This window comes from Galendromus occidentalis, unplaced genomic scaffold (genome assembly GCF_000255335.2).
Source record: "Galendromus occidentalis unplaced genomic scaffold, Mocc_1.1 scf7180000077488, whole genome shotgun sequence".
NCBI classification, from domain to species: Eukaryota; Metazoa; Arthropoda; class Arachnida; order Mesostigmata; family Phytoseiidae; genus Galendromus; species Galendromus occidentalis.
In genome coordinates, this window is record NW_003805476.1 from 1,813,251 (window position 1) to 1,835,120 (window position 21,870).

General features: G+C 51.5%; 2 protein-coding genes across 2 annotated transcripts; both read left to right on the forward strand.

Annotated features, from left to right (window-relative positions):
* The first annotated feature begins 4,564 nt into the window (after positions 1–4,564).
* On the forward strand, positions 4,565–13,901 carry LOC100906810 (protein big brother). Its single transcript, XM_003746105.2, has 5 exons — positions 4,565–5,060; positions 5,389–5,487; positions 11,011–11,127; positions 11,585–11,712; positions 13,463–13,901. Exons 1-4 carry the CDS (start codon positions 4,839–4,841, stop codon positions 11,708–11,710), a joined length of 564 nt encoding a protein of 187 aa, XP_003746153.1. The 5' UTR covers positions 4,565–4,838; the 3' UTR covers positions 11,711–11,712; positions 13,463–13,901.
* A 4,450-nt stretch (positions 13,902–18,351) lies between these two features.
* LOC100907102 (protein big brother) lies at positions 18,352–20,511 on the forward strand. Its single transcript, XM_003746107.2, has 5 exons — positions 18,352–18,738; positions 19,597–19,788; positions 19,907–20,023; positions 20,111–20,212; positions 20,350–20,511. Exons 1-5 carry the CDS (start codon positions 18,604–18,606, stop codon positions 20,416–20,418), a joined length of 615 nt encoding a protein of 204 aa, XP_003746155.1. The 5' UTR covers positions 18,352–18,603; the 3' UTR covers positions 20,419–20,511.
* The last annotated feature ends 1,359 nt before the right edge of the window (positions 20,512–21,870 follow it).

Below are 21,870 nucleotides of genomic sequence, written 5' to 3' on the forward strand. Positions count from 1 at the left end.
CATACAGTAAAAGCTCGTTACTACGAACACGAAGGGACCGACGACACTGGTTCGTTGTACCGAGTTTTCGCTGTAACGAATGCCGCTCAACACTTTCCCTATGGCGGGCTGGCCAAAGGAGGAGAAATTCCTTGTTCGTTGTACCGAGAAATTCGTTGTAATGGGGGTCGCTATAACGAGCTTTTACTGTATATGCGAAGCTCCGGGGGATTTTCCCGATCTTCTGTTGAACCACCTCTGCTCAGGCGTCTGTCCCTCTTGCTCATTAATCCAGTCCTCGTGGAATCCGCCAGGCGAGGTCTCGAATAGAAGGCGCGTCGTCCGGATGCTTTGGAGCAGGCCAAGGTTTCAGGAGGCGAATTGTTACTGAGGCTTCTTCCCGGGAGATAGCTCCGGGCTATTCTCTGTCGCAGAGGTGCCGCGACCCCCTCTTCCTCTCGGGATTCCGAATTCTAAGGGTTTGCGATCGACTGTGAGACTGTGATCCCAAGAAGAATGCGGCGAGATATCACGTCAAATAAGGTAAGAGCATGTGTTCTCGCCGAGCATACCTCGCGAGACCGTCAGAGACCAGACATGCAAGGCCAGGTCTTGCGGTTCCGATCGAGACGTAAATATGAGCCGCTCCATTCTGGCGGAACCTAGGCTCGGTCCCGCTTCTCTGATATTATAAGAGCGCATTCCGCGCAGCGATTGACGCAGCTGGCGAGTCTATCTGGCGGCTGAGCCCGGAGTCCCGATCGCTAAATCGGACTCCGGAACTTCTCCCACAAGATCCTGGGGCGAAACTGATAATTCTCTAGCTGCGAGAAGATCATTCGAACCCAGAGATTGATTTTTGAGCTTGACCGCCATTTTTCGCGATATCGGAGCCGATTCCCTCAAGTCTAGCGTATGCTGCGGAGTCACTAGCATCGTGCGACAGATTCTCGTATCGGCCGCGAAAAATATTCCGAACTCAATGCGACCGGAGCGGAAATAATGAGGCCAGGGAGGAATTTAGAGCAGCTGCTCGAAACTTGACTGGTTGATATGCTTTCGGAATTCCAACCCTTTTCGACGAGCGGAAGACAGGAATGGCATGCGAAGTTTACTGCCGGATTCCTCCCGACGGAAATTCCCAGATAAGCCGGGCAGAATTACACTGGGAGCTCGGCTGGCGAGAGCCGAACGCCGGATCGTTGTGTGTGTCCATGTGCACCTCATCTCAGAGCATCCTGGTGCTCTCCCCGTGATGAGCTCAAGGATTGAAAACTTCCGTCTAATTATTGAACAAGATGTTGCGATTCTTCTGTTGTCTGCAGATCCGCTGACTCGGGGGGCGTTATGTGGTAGATTCGGGAAAATGGGAAGCCTAACCCTACGTCTCGGGATTTCATGGTAATGGAAAATAACTCGCTGATAAGCGTTGTGCTCGGTCGTTCGAAAGCATGTTTCCAAGGAGTGACAGGTGTCTGCGTCGGCAACGGCAGAGAGATCCTCTAGTCGACTTCCATGGTGTCGAATACTATTGATCGATATGCCCAGATCAGCCGTCGGTTTCCAGAGCCTGATCTCTGACCCCTGTCATTCGATTCCGCAAAACTTTCCTTTTGAAGACCGCACCTGAGATATCCTAGCAACGGTCAACAAGCTCCAAGCAGGGTTGTGTAATACACATTTTTCGAGGTGAATTTTGGATTCGAGTCCGTAATCGTGGGAAAATCGTACGCCGAGAAATTCGGAAGGGTCTTTTTCTCTCATCCGATCCATGAGAAGAGGAGAATCGGGGAGAAATACTGCTCTTCGGTGATGTATCGTCGAACTGGAATTCGTAGAACAATAAAACCGCACGCTCAGAACCCCTGAATCTCTCGTTCAGTTGTGTGTCTGGATCGGGGAGGAGGAAGGCAGTGAGCCGCATGTTTCTTTTGAAGGAATCACTCCCTCCCTCCCAATCAAAGGTAATAAAGACAACCCTCGAATCCGATTGATTTTCTGGAAAGCCTTTGTCGGATCATCGCCACCGCCCGTCCATGTCTCGAGGCAGCGAGCAGAACCCGTGAGACGAGCAAGCGTGTGAACTTGTTTCGGGATGCTTTCTCAAACATGAGTTACATCACCGATCCAGGCTGATTCCACCGAAACCAATGTTCTCCACGATACCGACAATCGATGATGTCCGGCCCGGATACGCAAGCACGGCTTCGGGAGAAAGATTCGGGAGTTCCGAAATTCCGAGGTTTTATCGTGGAACACCTGAGCTCCGGACAAAGTGACACAGAGTCGAAATAAGGACCGTCGCGAAATCGATGACGTTGTGAGACTGCAAGAAACGTGGGCCTTGCTCCTACCCGCAAGACGTCTGAATAAGAATTCCCAGCCCTCCGGTGATTCAGGGTGAGTGGGCAGGCGGACTAGGAGCCGTACGAACCACGAATCGAGGCGTGACTGGAGAAGTTGTCTGAAACGTTTTCCCATGCCATATGCGAGGCTCCACGCCTTCTGAGAAACATTCTGTGTTTGTGAAGTAACCACAATTCCAGTTGTGTCTGTGGTCAGCAACGCCAAGTTTCGTCAACCGCAACTTCAGAGAGCGTCGCGCTACCGATCCACGAGAAACGTAGTGCAGACATCGAGCATGCGATAGGCTTTCCGAATCGTCTACAAGCTCCCCCTCCTTCTCAAAATTGAGATGTCGAGGACATATGAGATGACCCCGCGGGTCTATGATTTCGCTCACGCTATGAATCGATTCCAACGTATTTTCGTTCGGGTGCAAGCACTAATTTCCATAGGATTGAAATAGGGAGCGGCTGCGACGGTACGAAGCTGCTATCCTCGGTCCGGGTCTTCCATTCTACCGCAAGATTGGGACTTCGGGAACGAATGATTAATGAACGAATCACCACGAATGATAGTCTCCGCGGGATATTCGCCGTGATACTTAGAATACTTTGCCTTTCCACAGACGAAGCTTGACGCTTCCGTCAATCGGACCCTGACAAGACGAGACCCGAGAGCAGCGGAGAGTCTTATCGTGAAGGTTCGACACTGACACGAAGCGCCAGACATAGTGAAGAAGTCCCCGGGGCATATCGCGAGCCCCATTTCGAGGCGGGACCTGTAGACTTCTCATAGAGAAATTCATCTCAAGGTGGAAGAAGGAAAATCAGAGGCTCGGATGGGAACCATTCCGGTTAAGGCGCTTGATTCAGTCTGTGCTTCTTCCCCAAAGCGATCCCATCGTTCGGAGGAAGCTTGCATCGCATTTTTCCCCTTCGGGTATTGTCCAGATCGATATCGGCCAATCATTATAGTCGTGGCAGTGATAGCTCCTATTTGGCTCACAAGACCTGGCCGGAGGGATTCTCCTCTGCAAGGAGTTAGTATTTGAGCGCGACGCCCTCCATAGATATCTCCGATTGCTTCCACCTGGAGAAGAGCTCAAGTCTGGCGAAAAATTCTCGTCCCAAGAGACACCAATGACTCCGCTCTCACAGATGCGTAGGGGGGTCGAGGCATGCATGCTCGTTTCATATGGATGTTGTCGTAAGCTCCCTTCGTTCCTTGCATCCATGTCGACTTTCAGGGGCTGGATCAACGGTGGATTATCTTCGGTAAATCAACGGTCTCCTCGAGGAAGGCACGAAGTTGAACAGGAGCCCGGCGGAGCTCCCTGACGGAGCTCCCTGACGGAGCTCCCTGACGGAATCCTTCGACAGAACTCCCTGGCGGGAACCCTAGGCGAAACATCCTGGCGGAATTCTCTGGCGAACGTATTCGCCCGGAAACTAGAACAAGAAGAAATCGCAGCGGGCTCTCATCGGTGCCCCTACTCCCGAAAGTTAGTCCCGCAGTCGCAAATCTGCGCTTAGCGCTGAAGGAGCCGTCATGGCAGAAGTCAGAAAGCTCTCATCGAAGACCTCACAGCCAGAGTGGTACTTTCGTGCTCGTTCGCCGGGATATCAATCGAAGCGGAGTCGCGCGCAAATCGGTGACATAGTCGCGAGGAGTTCGGCCGCTTGAAATCTCAGCATACAAACCCCAGGATGAGCGATCAACTACATACAACTCCTCCCTGTGAAGCAAAACGTTTTGGTAGGGTGCTCGGCTATCGGAGGAGCTACTGAGTAACCTGCGATCTTGTTTCTGACGCGACGGTAGCACAGATGGCCCAAATCATTTAGTCTCAACGAATAAATTGCAAGAAGCTGATCGCAAATTCGGAGCGCTTCATTTCGCTCCCCGCAAGGTGAGGGCTCGGTGCAGTCAGGACCGATCCGCAGCATAAACACGGAGGAGACCATGAGAGATGGAGCCGGAGACCCCTGCGATACTCGTGAAGTCGATTTCCATACTGAGAAGAGTCGCTCGAAAGAACCCTCCGTGAAGAATATGGATTCCTCGCTCCTAGACACAGCTCGAAACGCCTGCGTATCCCCAGGGAGCGGAGCGGAAATGACGTAGAGCATCGTCTCACCCGAAACTTGAAGGCGGAGCTCCGAGAACGGGCGGAGCTAAGAGTCGGCGAGGAGCTAATATTTTGATAGGAAGACTCATAGGAGCAGCACAGATTCTGAACAGAACTCTGGTGGCCGACGACCTGTAGCGATTGGCGAGCGGAGGCAGTAGGAACGTCGATCGTGAAGACGCACGATCACCGGGAAGGCGCGAATCGTCTCTTATCGCATTCATTCGTCTTGAACGTGTTGTGCGGCTCGTGTTCGGACGAGCGTTTTTCTAAGTCGTCTAGAACTCTTGTTTGTGCATAGAGGTGTGAAGAAGTGTCACCGTCTGGGGAAGAAAATCCCTTCGAACTGTGGAAGCAACATCGTTCCCCACATTGTGATACAACCATGCTACCGTTCGAGACACCGACGATTTTCGACCAGTTGCCGCGGTACATCTACTACATACCGAGAGTCGTCTTGAACCAGAGGCACAAGTTCGAAACTGACGAACTCTTTAAGAAATGCTCCCGCGACAGCGAAGTTCGCTTCACGGGCTACCGGGACAGACCCCGAGAGGAACGCAATTTCCGATTCCAAACAGGACTCCGGGAAGGACACACGGAATTGGTAAGTGGCTTAGAGTGAAATTCGCGCGGATCTGCGGAGAGTCTTGGCATGGCAGGTATTAAGCTTCCCAGAGAATTTCCTGCTCCCTTCCCCCCATCAACTCTCTTTTTCACAACTCGCGGATCTCTCAGTTTCCTCATGAATAGATCAGGGAACATTTCTATTGCTGAGGTCCTTCCCGCCAGACTTGGCAGACTTTCGTATTTTGACGATGACCGCGACACGGAGCTGAGGGACTCATGCGCCACCCTCATTAGAAGCGCACCGGAACTCTGAACTCGGAGACTCGAGCTCATGAGATTTCTTCCTGACACGCTCTCTCTTCCAGGCCTATGTGTCGCACGGAACGAACCTGCAACTCGTCTTTTCGCCCCGCTCGAACAACTACGGGAGCGACTACTGTGATTTCGACAAGGAACAAGGAAAAGTAGGTGATCTTCTCGGAATAGCAGAAGCGAAAATCGGAGAGTGGCTAGTTCAGAGAATCCGTTGACTTCCCGCGAGAACACGAGATCAAGAAGAAAATTGCATTCGACGAAGGTCGTACCTTCCGTCTTTGTTAGGTTTTTAATCACCACCGTTTGGTGTGAATCGGAGTGAATCACTGGGGGCCCGCGGGCAACGTGAGCTAGCCTCCTCTCGACTCAGGCTCCTATCGAATCCGGTCGATTCTTGAACAGCCCGTTATGTAACCCATGTAAATTCTTGTCCTCGGGCTCTCTTCCCACGATATCCAGTGTTGACAATGGTGTATCTTATCGGCATCGAGGGCTCATCATCGGAACGCTCTCGAGAGCTGCCACTCCATGTAGTGATGAGTGCACGTGATCACCTGGGGAGTGGATTCCCGCCCGGCACTAGTTCACAATCTGTAAACATTAAAACACAGCGAACTTTGCGAGGAGAGTGTGTATACATATTGTAAACTGAGCGACCCACACCGGGTCAAGGAGCGTCTTCAACGGCAGTGCGACTATGCTTCGACTCTGCGACTAATACGCGCTCTCGAAACTTCGATGAACGATGATCATTCGAGAAGCATTCGACAAGGAATAAGAATATGGAACGTTTCGCGATGGCTTCACGAGGGAAAACCCAGGACCCACCCGAAGGTTTATTCCCGGGCCTGCATTCGGAGACGAAATTTCGACCGGACGATCCCTCCGGCGCGATTCTGGATCCCTCGGATCATTCGGCTCGAATACCCGAACAAAGCTCTCGTAAGCTGCCCGGAGCACAGCCGCCGGTGCAAATTTGTGCCGTCGAGTCAAGCTCGCAATTTTCCGCTAGCATGTGCTTGAACTAGAGTCGAACATTCATATCTGTTCCCTGTCGTGCCGGTCACGTGCCGAGGATTTTAAATCTCCTCCTGGCAGACTGCTCCGAAGGCGGCGACGGCGACCCAGCGGATGAAGACGACTCGCGGCAAGCCTGCGAGGAGATTCGGAAGGAGAAATTGTAGGTTTCCTGTCTCTAAGCCAGCAGGCAGCTGAAGCCACTGTGTTTTTCGACACGGACGTGATTGTAGTAATTATTTTGGAATTAGGCTCCCTCGTATCCCCGGGGCTCTCGGCGTGTGTCTTTCGAGACAGGACTCGCCTCCCTGGCTTGCCAAGAGTTGAGTCATTGGAATCTCGGCGACCCACGGGGACAAATGTGGATCTTGTTAGTCTCGCTAAAACTAAGAAGTCCTCGATAAACCGAGACGGCCGTCTACCAGGGGACAGGAATCCCTCTTTCTCGTCGGCCGTTGTCGACTTTTTTCGCTTGCTCCTCTATCGAATCGACACGAATCCGAGCAACATCAGAGATGGCAGCATCGACAAGAACACGAGCAACGACAGCAACAACGAGTCATTAAGAGGTCCGCTGGCCGCCCATAGCAATTACGGTGGATTCGAAGACCTTCGTAGGACTGTATCGGCGCTCGTTCGGATGATGCTCATGACGGCGTCGATCGGCGACTTCGTTCTGTCGTTTCGTTGGGGCATCTCGTGCCCGAAAGAGCGTGGCAGCGGAGGCATCATGCGACGAGAGCGTGTCGATGGATCCCGTGGGCCGCATCCGAGAGCGGAGAGGTTCTTGCTTTATTTCCACTCGCATTCGACGTCTCACCGTTCGCTCGCTTTCGTTCGTCACTTGGTCGCTGTGACATTCGCTGTCAGCGCAACGTAGAAATTTGCATTAGTCGCTCATTAGGAGTACGGAGGCGCTCAAGCGAGTAATTTCTATCCGTTGAATAGGAACGCGAGAACATCGACTCTGGCGGTAGCGGCGTCGACGAAGAGAAACATCGGCGGCGTGTAGACAGGAAAACAGACGAACCCGTGAGGATTCGTGCGAGTTTGCAACCGCGCCGCGCGAGGTTCGACCTAGCCGGGTGCGTGCAGCAAACCAGTCATCCGAGGAATCGGGGGATGAAGCTACTCCTCGCTCGGTGCAAGCGCAACGACCGACCACCCAATTGGAAGGCGCGAACCAGGACAGAAAGGAACATTATCTTTAGATCGCTCAGACGAGACTCCAGTCGAGCCATTATTCTGGAGCTCCACCGAACTTGCTGCTTCGGCGTCTGCTGCCAACATTGGCGATAATTATATTCCATCGCGACGGGAGAAAACAAACCGCGCCGCGCGCATTGGGCTTCGTAAGACCGACGACGACGACGACGACGACTAGTACCATCATCAAGAGCATCCATAGAGCACCGTTGGTGACGACAATCGAGCCAGGTGTTGTGTTTTCTTTCTCTCGTACGGGAACCCAAGCAAGCGATCGCTTAGACGGACGGACGAACGGTCGGTCTGCTGGTCGGTCGGACGAACGGACTAGCTGGCCGCTGTCGCCGCCGCCGCCAGCACGGCGATTACGCCAACTACTAGAGAATTAAGAACGACCAGAGTCTGACGGGCAGTCACTCAAACGGCGGCGTCGACGACGCCTGGCCATCCAGATACCCGATACCCATCCGCTGCTTTGTCAAGTCCGTGAGAGAGCAGCCGAAGAAAACGGAGCCGAAGTCATAACGTCAGACGAACGTTGACGTCTGCAGAAAACAAGCACGAGCAGCGATTCAAGAAACGGCTCATGCGGGCCTGCGACTAGCTGCTGGTCGTAAGCCCTTCTCCTCCGAATGTCGACTCCATGTCTCGAAAAACGTACCCGCTCTCTCGACACACGATTGCACGATTGCATGCGGCTTCATTCCAACTACTCCATGTGGAGGCGCGCTATCATAAAACCGGAGCACGGAGGACTTAGCCGACGAAAAATACACACGCTCACCAATTTACTAAAACTATCACGATTTTCATTCTTGATCAGTTCAAACGATTCCTGACGTCAACAGACAATGCTGGGAGCGTGATTCATCCCAGAACCGCTGAACAAAGATTCAGAGCGAAACCTCTTGACGCTCGGCGTTCGAACGTCGGCGTTGGTAGTCGCCTGCTTTGCTCAGTGAGCGGGCAATTTGCATCCAGCGACACGGAAGATGGTGTGTTCTCTCCTCAGTCTGATCCGCACACCCGTCGGATCGGTGTTTCAGTTCGTGAAACAACCTGACGTGACAGACGCTCTCATGCTCGTTCCTTGAACGCCGTCTGATCTATGGATAGGATCGGTTCTCGTGTTCACCCGGTGATACATTCGGTCGCGTTCGAGATACTCACCGAGTGGACACACTTTGAATGGACATTGAATGGAGCCGAGCCTGCACGTCCCGACTTCGAAAACGGAGGCAAAGAAAGAAGAGAAAGACGAACAGACAAACACCTCGATGCTCATAAAAATAGGAGAAGAAAAGATGTCCATGATCATTATGAAGGCGAAAGCGATGCCGAGACTTACATTTTTCCTGAATGAGCTTCTCCAGTAGTGGTGTCGTGAGAAGACACGCTGCTTCTTGGACGTCGATGAGCCGGTGCCTCGGGATGTTGCAGAAAGAAGTAAACAGACCTACCTGCGGATATTATGGGTTCACGCCTCGCCAGGCGCCTCGGGTTGCCGGCTCAGGATGAAGTCCATCGAGACGATCCGTCCGAAAACACGGTGTCTGTTCCGGACCCAGAAAAGCATCGGAAGCCTGACCATGACCAACCTATATGTTCGGGACTCTGGAATCCTCGAAAGATAAGCTGGGATTCGAAGATTCACCCAATTTACCTACTTAAACGGGTTCAACGACTTCATAGCGCTCAAAACACCTGATTTCTTTTTGAAGCTCATGGTGGAGCACACTTTTCACGCCCGACGGCGCACGGTCCACCCGCACACATGGCGAGATGCTCGCGTCAAGTCGTAAAAAAAACTTGTAGCTTCAAGACACATTTGGGTTCATTCTCTTTCCCGTATCCCTGCGAGCTACCGATTCTGGGCAGGGAACTCGTTCGATGGAGCTGACGTCCGGATCAGCTTCCGTCCGAATCTTGGATCAAGTCGTTTCTTGAAAAAAACTCTGACTGATGCACGAGCTTAAACTACAATCGAAGTGTTCGTGGCGGAATGCGCGAATGCGGACCTCTATCGAGGAGAAAGCCCTTCCCTGCTCGGTTCGTCTCATCTGATGCCTTTTCTCATCGTTTGACTTCCTATCAGATACTCTTGGTGGCGGTTCGTCATGTTCTTCAGAGACGATTCGGGTAGAGGCTGACGGTGGAAGCGCCGGAGCAAGAAGAAGGCATTTTCTCCCCGAAATTCACTTAGGGACTTAGACGTTCGGGGAAGGCTCTCCTGAGGCGTCGGTGGCTCTGATCCGCGAAAGTAATTAAGAATGAGATCAAACTATTATCAATGCGACGGTTAGGTAAGAAAGAGAACTCGGACGATAGTGGGCCAAATTTTAATCAAAACTCATCCGAGAGACAGAGACCAATCCTCGAAATTTGATTCTGGAGATCTCCATGACGGACTCGCGACTTGCTGACAACTTGTAGATTCATGATCGGTCGAGAATGAGCACTATAGAACACTCAAGAAGACACACCTTCGGTCGTTCCTTACGCTGTGAGCAGTGCCCGAACAGACACCCCGGTGTCGGATTTCTTTGGCGCATTTCTATTCTAGTACGAACATCTGCCCTAAACCTCGTCCACTGTCGATCTCTACTATGAGGAGCTCACCCATGAACAGATCACCTCAGACAATCGTACATGCGAGCATACAAAAAATAACACAGACGTCGAGGGAACAGCCAATACAAACACTGATAAGCGGTGGAAAGAACGAGAAGCCGAGCTGCTCGGATACAGAGGGACAGATAGACTCTGAACATTAGAGATTTTATCAGATACTTCGGGATCAACGATCCTAAGTGGCTCGCAAACGATTGTGCTTGTTAGGATCTTCGGCCGAAAGGTCGACAGCTCTTTTTCGCTGGGACACCGACATCTCAGGACTACATGGCTTCAGAGCGCAGCCTAGGCTGAGTTCGAAATCGAACACACTCGAGAGGATACGAGCAGCTATGTCCAAACATTCCTCCAGCCCCTCCATCATCGTCCAGATTCTAGACTGCATACGCGTGGTACTCGCAAAGTCATTAGCGTCCTGCCACCGGACTCGTCCGAGGAGAAGCCGGACTCTATAGTAAAGTTTCCCTTTTGGCGTGTCGGCAGCAGTGCTGCTTTCGCCGCTAAGCTCTGTGGGGAGTTTCGGAGGACCGGCAGGCCCTTCGTCCCGACATCGGAACGGGGAGGTTGCTATGGAGATTGCACTCCCGGAGGCGCATAACATTACCTCGTAGCTTCGGGGGAAGAGGCTGGGGAAGGCTCTCTTCGTTTCGCGATGCCGTTCGTCGGAGCGTCTCAACAAGCTCGGCAGACAGAATGGGGAGGCGAAAGAAAAAGATTCATTGCCGAACGCCGGTTTCGTGTTTTCGGCATGCATTCGGAACTCGGTGACAGAAATTCTCTTCGAGCTGCCTTCTAAAAATATCCCGCTCTAACTTCAGGTACACATTCAGAGCTCCTTCATCATGAACGGAGTCTGCGTACGATGGCGAGGCTGGATCGATCTTCAGAAACTCGAAGGAACTGGCTGCTTGGAGTTCGACGAAGAGAAAGCCAAGGTAGGGTTTTGACGTTACGCTGGCTTTCGATTTTCTCATCTGCGACGGGAATACGCTAATCGGCGCAGTCGGTTACGCGTGTACGAATTACGCGAATAGTACTCGTAAACGTTAGCTCCTTTCTTGGTGGCTACTCGGTCGGTATGTTTCTCGTATCGTCGACCGAAAGAAACGGGTGTGGCTCCTCTGAAGTTCGAGAGCCTGCTTTTATATGCTGGATCATAACCTGAGTAGCAATTAAGTCAATTGATGCCTCTTTCGAAGAAGATTCGGAGACAAGGCACGCCTGCCTCGCCTGGCAGCGCTTATATTCCGATTTGCTGTTGCTGCTCCCGGTCGAAGCCTGTTGTCGAAGTTCCTCGCTTCACCCGTTGCCTGATTTTCGACAAGCGTTCAGAGTGCGGCTGTTTTTCCCTCTTGCCGACACGTACTAACGTCTCAAATCGTTTCCTCGCAGATCGAAGACGAAATTTTGAAAGCACAAATCGCAAACCATAGAGAACGCATGCGAGAATCGGATTCCAAACGTTTTATCAGGGACTCGGTCGAAGGCGAGACGAATATCGCGTACCATCCAGCATGACGGTGAGTTGATTCTCTGAGGATCCAATAATTATTTATCAACGAAGAAGAGTGCGAGCTCTCACGTCTAAGGTCTTGCCGTACGAATGGAGTTGAGCGCGAATCTATTATTTTGAAAATAACCTCAGCCGTCAGACTAATCAATCAAATAATTCGAATCACTTTTCACGGCTGACGAAAGAATCGCTTATTGATGAAAGCGACTTTTCACGCTTAGAAACGTTGTTTTTGTTGCTCTACCGTCTGTCCGTCCGATCGGTCAGCTCTTAGGCTGGCTCTCTTCGATCTGACGGGATTTCTCTGTGCGTGTTCCTTCTTCTTGTTGTATTGTGTGGCACGGTTGCATTCTTCGAGGCCTCTGTCGTTGGACCAACAGAGCGATTTCGATGGAAGAATTTCTCACACCGCTCTTTCGTCTCATATCCGCTTCGTAGCCGAATAACTTGTCTAGCTAGCCCTTGATTCGACTTCTGAGTGTGATCACCAGAGGAAGGATAGGATATGATATTGATGCAGTAATAGATACCTTATTTGATGATGTCGTCGGGAATCTGAGCACATAATTCTATCACGCCTCCATGCTGCAACATGGGAATTGTGAAGTCTATGATATGCGGGACGACGAGACTTCGAAACATGGGACTCTCGCAGAGGATCGAAGACGACTCCTCCGATGGGATGAAGAGTGCCAGAGATTACAAAAGTCGGCTTGATGCATCGACACTCAGAATTAGAGTCGCTTGTGCGCCACCAGTTGCACCTTTATAGCGTCACACCTCCTGATGATCCCGCTGGGCTTGGCGGGGTTCCCGATATTTCTATTCACGCTCCCCTTATTACGGTGCGATTCTACCTCTCATCTGGTCCACACATATATTGGTGCTACTCACGCAGTCTGTGAATCAAGCGAGAAGCCTCTGATTTGTCAACGGATCCATTGTCCCTTGAACGTGGGGACTTGTTTTTTTTCCCTCGCAGTCCCTAGCGCTCGGACCTTCCCCGATTTAGAATCCGACGGCCCATTTCTCAGAAGTGCTCTCCCGACTGTTCCGATGAGAACTTTCCAGGGAGGTGTACATCGAGAGTCGTCGCGCGAATTTCTGTGTTCACAGTTTGCTGCGCTCCGCATGATTCCGTGATCCTGAGTCGTGCAGTAAACCAGACTCGCCCCAGAGAAGGGAACCTCGATTCTTTCGTTCCTCGAGTCCCGATCACCTTCTGTTGACTGACTCGCTGATCGGCTTAGCATCGAAATTCTCGAATTAGGATTAGTGTCAACACCCAAAATACGGCAAGTCATTCGGCTCGGAGGTGCTGACTTCGAAACCAGATTATCCACGAGAAGCCGAGTGCAGAGTCAGACGGTCATTACCGTCCCCATGGTCGAACCTCACCAAAAAAAATAGCAAGCGTGAAATCATAGTCATTTCGTGCATTTGACTGCGTCTTAGCAGTCCCTGTGCAACACTCAGACCGGATATTTTCTGCCAAGATCCTCGCCCTCCTTTCAGTCTTAATTAAGATCAGAGGCAAGCCACCGCGACTGCGCCACAAATTTACCGCAGCCTTTCCTGAGGTCGGGTGGTTTTTGGTCATCTAACGGCTTCACCTCTGATTACTTGATGTGGATCTAATCTAAATGCGGGAAGACTCTCGCTCTCGGATGAAAGTTGAACTCGAAGCAGACGGTCGGAAATTCTGGAAGTTTCGTTTCGAGAATTGAAGTGCTGAGAAAATTTTCTCTTTGTTGCAGGCGTTGCAAGGAAATCCTCCTCCCAGACACTCTGTCCCCATCCCACGTTGCCTTCCCTCGAGGTTTGCTTCCGTCAGCGGAGATCTCTCATCCATGTTAGGTAAACGCCGTACATCACAAAACGGATTGTTATAGTGAATCTCACGACGGAATTCGCGGGCTCCCGTTCTCAAGCAAGACCGACTTCCGCGATGCGAACATGAAGTTACATCTAAAAAGTAGATTCGTGTTGATTCTTGCGAGTTTTCTACGAAGTTTGTTAGATAACAAGAACTCCCGCTGCCGGAGGATCATGACGAGATGCGAGCTCCCGCAGGAGCTCCGAAACAATTCTGACAGTGTTCGATGACGCTTCCTGAGGAATATCGAGCTTTCTACTAGAATTGAAAAGTCCCTTGGATAACGCCGGTGTAAACTCCTGTGAATAAAAGAGTCTGTATATAATGGTACCTGTGCAGATTTCATTCCGATTTCAGTATTCTTCCACAGCAGTTCATCTTGCAGATTTTTGCTAGCGCTCGAGATGAAATATGCTTCTGCTCATCGGTTCCATTCTTCCGCTCGAAATTGAGGAGAATTCACCTCCGCCTGAGCTTTCGAGGGATATTGAATCGCCGGGAAATCCTTGGTATTATTTTATTATTATCACACATTCAGTCGATTATCTACCCAGGGATGTCTTCTCTTTGAGGCTCCTCTCAATTCATTGGAGAGATGATTCCGCTCCCGCAAACGGTGTTCCGCTCACACGCGTCGCAGAGCTCGAGCGTCCCGAGTTTCGAATGTGTGTTTGCATACAGTCAGGCGAAGTGCACCTCTAGAGTCCTCCTATTTCCTCCCATCGACTCGCTGCTCGTTCGCTCTCTGTCGAAATGTGCGCCCCAATCTCTATTGTCGTCACTCTCTATCCCCATTTCTCCTCTCCTCGTTCAGAACGTTTATAAAATTACGAGCAGCGAGTCGCGACTCGGAGCTCGCAACAGCAGAAGGTGCGAAGAAATTAAGATACCTCGCTCCTCTCATGCTCGGCGACGATCAGCATACATACAGGGTGCTCCGAGTGCTGACTCACTCGTCCGGCTTGACAAATCGTCAGAGAACTGTACGATCGCTTCCTTGTTGGGGATCCGCAGATCCACCTGAGATTAACGATAAGCTGGTCCCGGGGAAATTTCCGACAGAAGCACACCGGGAGAGAAATGCGCTACCGAGGGCGATACTCAATTAGCGATGTAAAGGACTAGAATCAAGTTCTAGAAGAAGATTATTCTCAGCGGATCTGTGAAGAGGTGTCGAATTACGGTACCTAGTCGAACGCCGGCGCCAGACAAGATCTCAAACAAGCTGCTGTATCTGCGACGAAGAGGCAGACGAAAGCCCGGCGAACGAGCGAGCAAGCGAACTCCAACACGAGGAGAGCATCGGCCAATACGTAGTGGTGAGGAAGAATGTTTTGATCTGAACTGCCCAGCCAGTCCTTACGTAGGATCATTGAGTGCTCCTGCTGATCAGGGTAGACGTCGAGCCGTCTCCGCCGGGGAGACCCCAGAGACGAGAATTTCTGTCGGGAATGGAGCCGATCATAAAGCTCCCGAACATCTCTCACTTAGAGGACCCCGTCCCTCTGAACCTGCTAGAGCGGCGCTCCCCAGCGTTGTTCATCCTTGGTACTACACGGGGAAGTTGAGTTTCCCGACTCCGCTCTGCCACCGAATGCCACCTCAAGAACCGAGGATCCGACGCGAGGGAGGAGGCACAAGCTTGCATCGTGACGCCAGATTTTTCAGCTCTTGATTCCTCAAGCCATCCATCGGGGGAAAGCTTGCATCTGAAGAATCGCCAGCTGATCCAGCAATCACCCTCGTCTGATTCAATGATTTGTGGCTTGAGAAATCCTGATCGCACCGTGTGCATCTTGAAGAAGCTTCGAGTATCTTGCGGGATACGCGTACCCCCGAATGGGAAACGCTGTGCCGGAGCATGCGAAAGCTCAAGGCTCCGAAGACTCTTCTGAACGGCCTCGGTTGTGCTCCGAGCGGTTCTGCTTTGATGCGGTTTTGCAGACGAATCATCGAGATACTGCCGAAAAAGAGCGGAAAATAGGTCTAATTAACGGAGCGTGCAGGTGGACGGTCGGTGAGATGAACCGGCGTGGTCTTCGGGCGATCCGAAGCCCAAACTTGGATGCAGGCATCCCCGTAGAGCCCCGGATCTCAGAGATTCATCGGAAATCTCCCAAACCAGACCCGAGAGCTACTTGATCGTCCGTATCTGATTGGTGAGTCGTCTCTCTGTTTGAAGAGATCCCGTAGCGCGACCTGCAAGCGCCTAAACGTCTTCTATCGATTCCGACAAGTGTGAGCGGCGGCGAGACGATCGAATTCGTTGATTTCCGATTGAACGATCGTTTTCGGATAGACGTCATCGGCGACCCGAAGAGAGGTGAATCGAGTTTACAGAACTATAAGAACTGAGTCAGCGGAAACTTCATTTTCTCTGTTGAGGTCGAAGAAGATGTCGCTCAAAGTTTCAACGCCCAGTCAGAACTCAGGTGGAGGTAAACGGCTGTAGCAACAAGCATCTGTTGAGTTCCGACGGAGGCGTCTGTTCAGAGTGGGGTCGCTCCGAATCGTCAATTTTCAGACACGCTGTTCGAGCCGGGGTGTTTTGACAGCCATTGTAGTCGCTGGCACAAGGAATGATGAGGGTCGACTGACTGACTGACTCCGGATCTAATGGAGGGAGTCCGATAAGATCGCAACTAAGTTATTGCATGAAATTGCTCTCACTGCTAAGAAGCGTAAACTCGGGAAGGGTGCCTCTGTCGATCGCTTGCACACTATCGCACTCCCTCGATCTGGGCGACTTGCATCGATTCGGGAGCTCGACTTCACGGGCATGATCTACTCGAAGCACCGGAATCTCTCTTCATCGTATGACGCTAGAGGCTTTTTTCCTCAACCGATTTTCGGCTCGCTCTGACGCTGCGCCGGGGGAAATTCCGATCACCCCATCACACGAATCCGTGGCTTCGGATTGAGTTTTCCACTTCTCTCGGCCGCTATCCGCTCGTCTGGTCCATGAATCTGGATATCCTACTCGCGGATGTTCAAAGTCAATCTCTCCTGAGCGGGACCGCATCTAGGTAGTCGAATCAAAATGGGCGGGTCACTCTTTCGGCTCGCTCGCATAAAGCGGGGTAGCTGACTGGCCAGCCTGCTTCGATTTACGATAGACGTCCGCTTCGAAAGAACAGAAACGCATGAAGAGCGGCCGCAACGCCAGCGAACGACAAGGATTGTTCATCCGCCGCCGGCTGCGCTGATTCTGTGACTCGTCAGCTTGTTTCAGAATACGTATTGGCCGCGACATTCATTTGGAAGCTGGCTCGCACTTCATCCGTTCCTAAGTCGGGTCGTTGATCAGGTGATCATCCATGATCCTCGCCCGATCGCTACAAGTCATTAGGACTCGTCTCATGTCGGCATCTCGCACGAGACTTTCGGATGGGGTTCTTTTGATCGAATAACGAGAAATGAGCGGTCGTCCTGCATGCGGATACCATGCAGGAATCTCTCATTTTGAAATACATATAGGATCCGAATGCCAGCAAGCCCAGATTTGCGTGTTTATATGTTCAGAAAATTAATCCTCGAGTGTATCGGATATTTCCCTCTTCTTTCTCACGGAACTCGATGCTGTCGAATAGGATCCGCTAAACGAGCGAATATTGACACAAGTGATCACCTATTAGAAGTACTCCGCCCCTTTATATGCTCGAGATCAACGCGGGGTTCGAATCTTGTGTGATACACCATGATTCTCGTGCACGAGAAACAACTATTTCTCGTCACGTGTCTGAGGGATCCGATCGCGGGATCAAGCTCTGTTTAACGTGATCTTCCGCTAGGGCTCACTCGTCTTTGAGCTATAGCTCATAGAGCAGTTGAAGTGATACCCAAGCTCTCATAAGGAGAGCGTGTTTGCACCATTTTCGCAAGTAGTAGCAAACTGCGCCTGAGAGCGAGATTGGGAAAATGCTCCATTGGGAGGACGATGGCGCATTCGGAGTCTCGGGAAGCGCACGGAGCCGGAGAGCCCGATGGGATTCGGGCCCGAGCCTATTTTCGAGAGCGATATCGTCTCGCTGAGATACAAGAAGTTTGTTCATCAAACAATACCGACGGCTGGCGCCAAGCGGCCTCGGCTCGAACTTTCCCATAGAATCACATCATAAATCTGGATCCAACACCGAGCTTGTGAATATTTGTCAATGGACGGTGCGCCATACCTTATCAGGTTCCGTCGGACTCAAATTCGTTCATCAGAATCGTCAAGGCGACACCGCGTTTCACAGAATGGACTCGCCGGATTTTCGCTTTCGGATAAAGAATTGAGAATTTCTTCTCGTCGCTGTCGTTGTCGTTGAGTTTCATGTCCGAGCAATGTTCTCAGGCAACGAGAATCACTGGGCGCGTGAAGGAGAAAAAATATCCGAACGCTTCGGTCGAGTGCCTTCGACTTCAATCTGGTCAACATCGATTTTGTGATCGGAACTCGAAGTGCGAACTTGACTTCCTGCGTCAGATCACCGAGCGAGACGACGCCTTTAGTCAGTGATACGCTTCTCGTCCTCTCGACTCGTCCGACGCTCGCTTTTCGTACCTCTGCTGCTGCTGTATCTATCGCCAGACAACCGTTTTCCTCTCCTGAGGTGCCTCCGCTCTTCTCCCCGTGCAGCCAGCGCTTGCAAAGAACCCAGCGACAAGCAGCGCACTCCCCACGCTCCCTCTGCTCCCCTTGGAGGGCCCTCGAGGCTCCGCCTTCGAGAGCTCCATCTTGGATAATTTGCTTCACTCCTTGGCGTCGAAGGCAACTCGTCCTGCAGGACCGTCGGCTACCAGTCGGTCGGTCGATCCGTCAGTCAGTCCGTCAGCAAGCGAGTTCCCGAGTCGGCCGACCGCTTCTTCTCTGGTTCCCGGGATTCTTCCCTGACGATCCATTGGGTTTCCCTGATTTTTGTTCAGAAATCTCGTGTGCCAGCCACCGGCGCAACGTCACAATCGTGCTTCAAGCTCCCGAACCAAAAACTCGCAATCGTGGGCTGGAGTGAAATAGGCGTTCCGGGTGGTACCCGGAGGATGCTGCCCTTCGAGACGCCTTCGGTGTTCGATCAACTCCCGCGGTATTTGCTCAAAATCCCGCGGGTGGTCAAGGACCAGAAACACAAGTTCGAGACTGAGGATCTATTCAAAAAACTCAGCCGTGAAGGAGAGGTGAGTCAGGTTTCTCGACGTTTTCGAGAGGTACCGCTATCGACTCGATCCGGTATTCGTGTCTATCAAGCAGACTAGCACGTCAGGAATTCGTTGCGATCGGAGCCCTCCGGTGAATAGGACAGATTGCAAATTCTGATGGCCGGAGCTCCCCCCAAATCTCAACAAGAATGTTTCTCTTCGTAATAGAGAAACGACGCTCGTGATCAATGTGAATGAGCAATCGATGTGAAGTGCGCATCGTCACACCGCGGTGAAGTGTCCTCGAAAACTCGGGCCTCGAGTGGATCCGAAGCTATTAGTGTCGTCGAGCTGGGCTCTCAGGCGACAAGGGCTCCAGAAAAAAACTCAATTCTGCGACAAAACTAAAAGTGGAGTCCCTTCCCCAATTGTGAGCAATAACGCCGAGCTTCGGCGAGTTCCTTCGGGGTATGCGAGTTACATCACGAGATCTGCATCTCGATGGCAGCTCGAAGGCTTTGTATGTCCAGTGGCCCCGAATCGGCTTCGGCTCGGAACGATTCGGAACAGCGACTCCTACTCTCTGTGTTTCCAAGAATTCAATGGGGATCCAAAGATCTTAGCTCGACCGAAAATCAAAGCCATCCGTTCAGACAAGTATGTCGATAGAGGGGACGCCCCGGGACTTACGTCATCTCGGACGCATACGGTGACGAGGACCGATTTCGAATATGCAAGACTATAACACCGGATGCTGCGGTCGGAATCGCCTGTGCCGAGTCAACAAGCTGCTGGTGAAATGCCAGACCGCATAGTATTTATTGTTTAGGTTATCTCAGTTCAGCTACGTCGAATGTTCTGTCGTACGAACTGTGCTCACCCCGCGCATTATTTCAGGTGAGGTACACTGGATTCCGTGACAGACCGCGCGAGGAGCGCCAGATCCGTTTCCAGAGCGGAGTCCGAGAAGGACATACCGATATCGCCTTCGTCGCCAACGGAACTAATCTACAGCTCATGTTCAGCGCATGTCCCCCTGTCCTGGGCTACCCTCAAGACTACTGCGATTTCTCGAAAGAAAGGGGAAAGGTGAGAATATTCGCTACGAGACAGTGTCGAGGATATCACTCGAGGAACCATCAAATCAAACCGCAGAGTCAGTAGGTTTTCGCTGTGAGCTTCCATTCAAGCGATATGTTCAATGAAGGTCCACTTGCGGAGCTCTTTCATCATGAACGGCGTGTGCGTTCGATGGCGAGGCTGGATTGACCTTGAAAGGCTCGACGGTATCGGATGCGTGGAGTTCGACGAGGATCGGGCCAGGGTAAGAGTCATTCAAGAGCTTCTTGTCTTGTTCGGGCAGAACACGTCATGAAGCGTAATGTCACGCGCTCTATCCGTGTCTCAACAGATCGAGGATGCCATACTGCGCGATCAGATCGAGGTCTACAACCAAAGACTGCGGCAACTGGAAGAAATCCGTAAAGTCCACACAGTTAAGCGCGAAGATGAGGTATTTGCCTTCAATCACCCGTTCACGTCTTTTTTTTGTTCGGTGTCCCTCGCCTCCGGTTTTCACGTTTATGGCTAGGGGAGAAATTGGAACTCCGAATGCGATTCGTAAGAGCAGAATCTCTGTTCGTCTTCCAGGCTCGTCGGAGGCGTGACTTCGAGAAGGAACCACATGACAATAACAACGACGAGATGATTCTACCTTAACCGTCGAGGCGCTTGCGTGCAATACAGTTGCGAATACTCAATAGGAGAAGGAGTAGTTGATAGAGCAGCACTCGAAATAAAAGCCTCCAATGGTATTGGTGCGTTACCTCTGCGACTTGGGTCCATCCCGAGCTCGGCGACTGAGCTTCTGGCGGAATCTGCTAATAAGACCATTCTCAGCCCTTGTGTTGTCATCTTGTCGTAGAAAAACTTTGTTTATTTTTGTGATGATCTGGAGATTCTCTTGAAACAATAGTCGATGTGCTCGTATGTATGAATCGCAAACATCAGGCTGCCGTCGATCTGTGCAAGATGGCTGCTGGAGGCTTCCTCGGTCCCCTCACTCGCAAGCAGGAGACATGGAGTCTCCTGATATGGACGGGGGGTCATACCCTAAGAGTGTACTTAACCCCGCGCCCGTCGGGCTCTATCGCCCGTCGGACTCGGAGTGAGCGGGGACTCGAATGGCACGCTCGATGAATTCCTCAATAAAAAGATCTCATATCCATCTGCAATGCGCTCGCTCGGTAGAGGTTGATCCGATCCCTGGAGCTGCTCCGTGACAGTCTCGAGCGGCGACAGGAGCGACGTCGATCCGCTTCCAGCACGCGTACGATATTAAATGCGAAGTGTCTCTTCCCTCTCTTATACAAATCGGTTTTGAGCTTTCCAAAAGCTCCATTGGGGACCCGAAGTTTCTCTCCTACGATCCACCCTGTTTCGAACTCCTGCTCAGGGTGTTCTCGGCTGATGACGCATCCCTAATGCATTCGGCACTCAACGCGCTCGCTTTGTTTGAGAATTCAATTAGATCTTGAGAACATACTGCATGCTTTCTCTTCAGAAATTCGCGAGACCGTGATTTTCGTTGCACTGCCGCCACCCTCGCCGCTGCAAGACTAATGGAGAGATTATCTTTCGAAATGGCGGCAGGATTTTTCCAGTCAGTGAGCAAATTGGGCCTTATGGGAATGAATTCATAAAGAAATTCTGAGCCCTCGGCGTGAACGTCCTCGAAGATGATTCAAGTGCTTCTTCCAATAATGAACATCAGTAAGGCTGGGAATAATTCACGGCATTTTTCCCGAAAATTCACGGCAATTCTCACCCCCCATTGACTTCCTATGGAGGATCGCCTGAAAATACCGTGAAAATTCACGGCTTTTGGCGCGATCGCGTCAACTTCCCAGCCCCAAATATCAGTCGGTATGACTTCATTGACGGGAATCCGAAGATATCGACGAATAGCGGCTGGAAAGTGCCCGTCAGAAGTACGAGTTTTCACGTTCATATTATCCCCCGAGTCAGTCGTAGATACCTTTGTATAGCCTTCATTTCAATTTATTCCTCGAATCCGTGGGGAAGCTCTCCTGGAATTCAGGAGCATGAGTTTCGATAATGAGATCTGCCCTTGCACCATCAAGCCAGGTGTGGCCTTGGTTCTCACCGAGT

Excerpts from the sequence above, each read along its gene's own strand:
- LOC100907102 (XM_003746107.2), top strand. The coding sequence starts at position 18,604 with ATGCTGCCCTTCGAGACGCCTTCGGTGTTCGATCAACTCCCGCGGTAT. Across the intron at positions 19,789-19,906 it reads TCTCGAAAGAAAGGGGAAAG|GTCCACTTGCGGAGCTCTTT; the intron begins GTGAGAATATTC and ends TGTTCAATGAAG. Across the intron at positions 20,213-20,349 it reads CAGTTAAGCGCGAAGATGAG|GCTCGTCGGAGGCGTGACTT; the intron begins GTATTTGCCTTC and ends TTCGTCTTCCAG.
- LOC100906810 (XM_003746105.2), top strand. The coding sequence starts at position 4,839 with ATGCTACCGTTCGAGACACCGACGATTTTCGACCAGTTGCCGCGGTAC. Across the intron at positions 5,488-11,010 it reads TCGACAAGGAACAAGGAAAA|GTACACATTCAGAGCTCCTT; the intron begins GTAGGTGATCTT and ends CTCTAACTTCAG. Across the intron at positions 11,128-11,584 it reads TCGACGAAGAGAAAGCCAAG|ATCGAAGACGAAATTTTGAA; the intron begins GTAGGGTTTTGA and ends GTTTCCTCGCAG.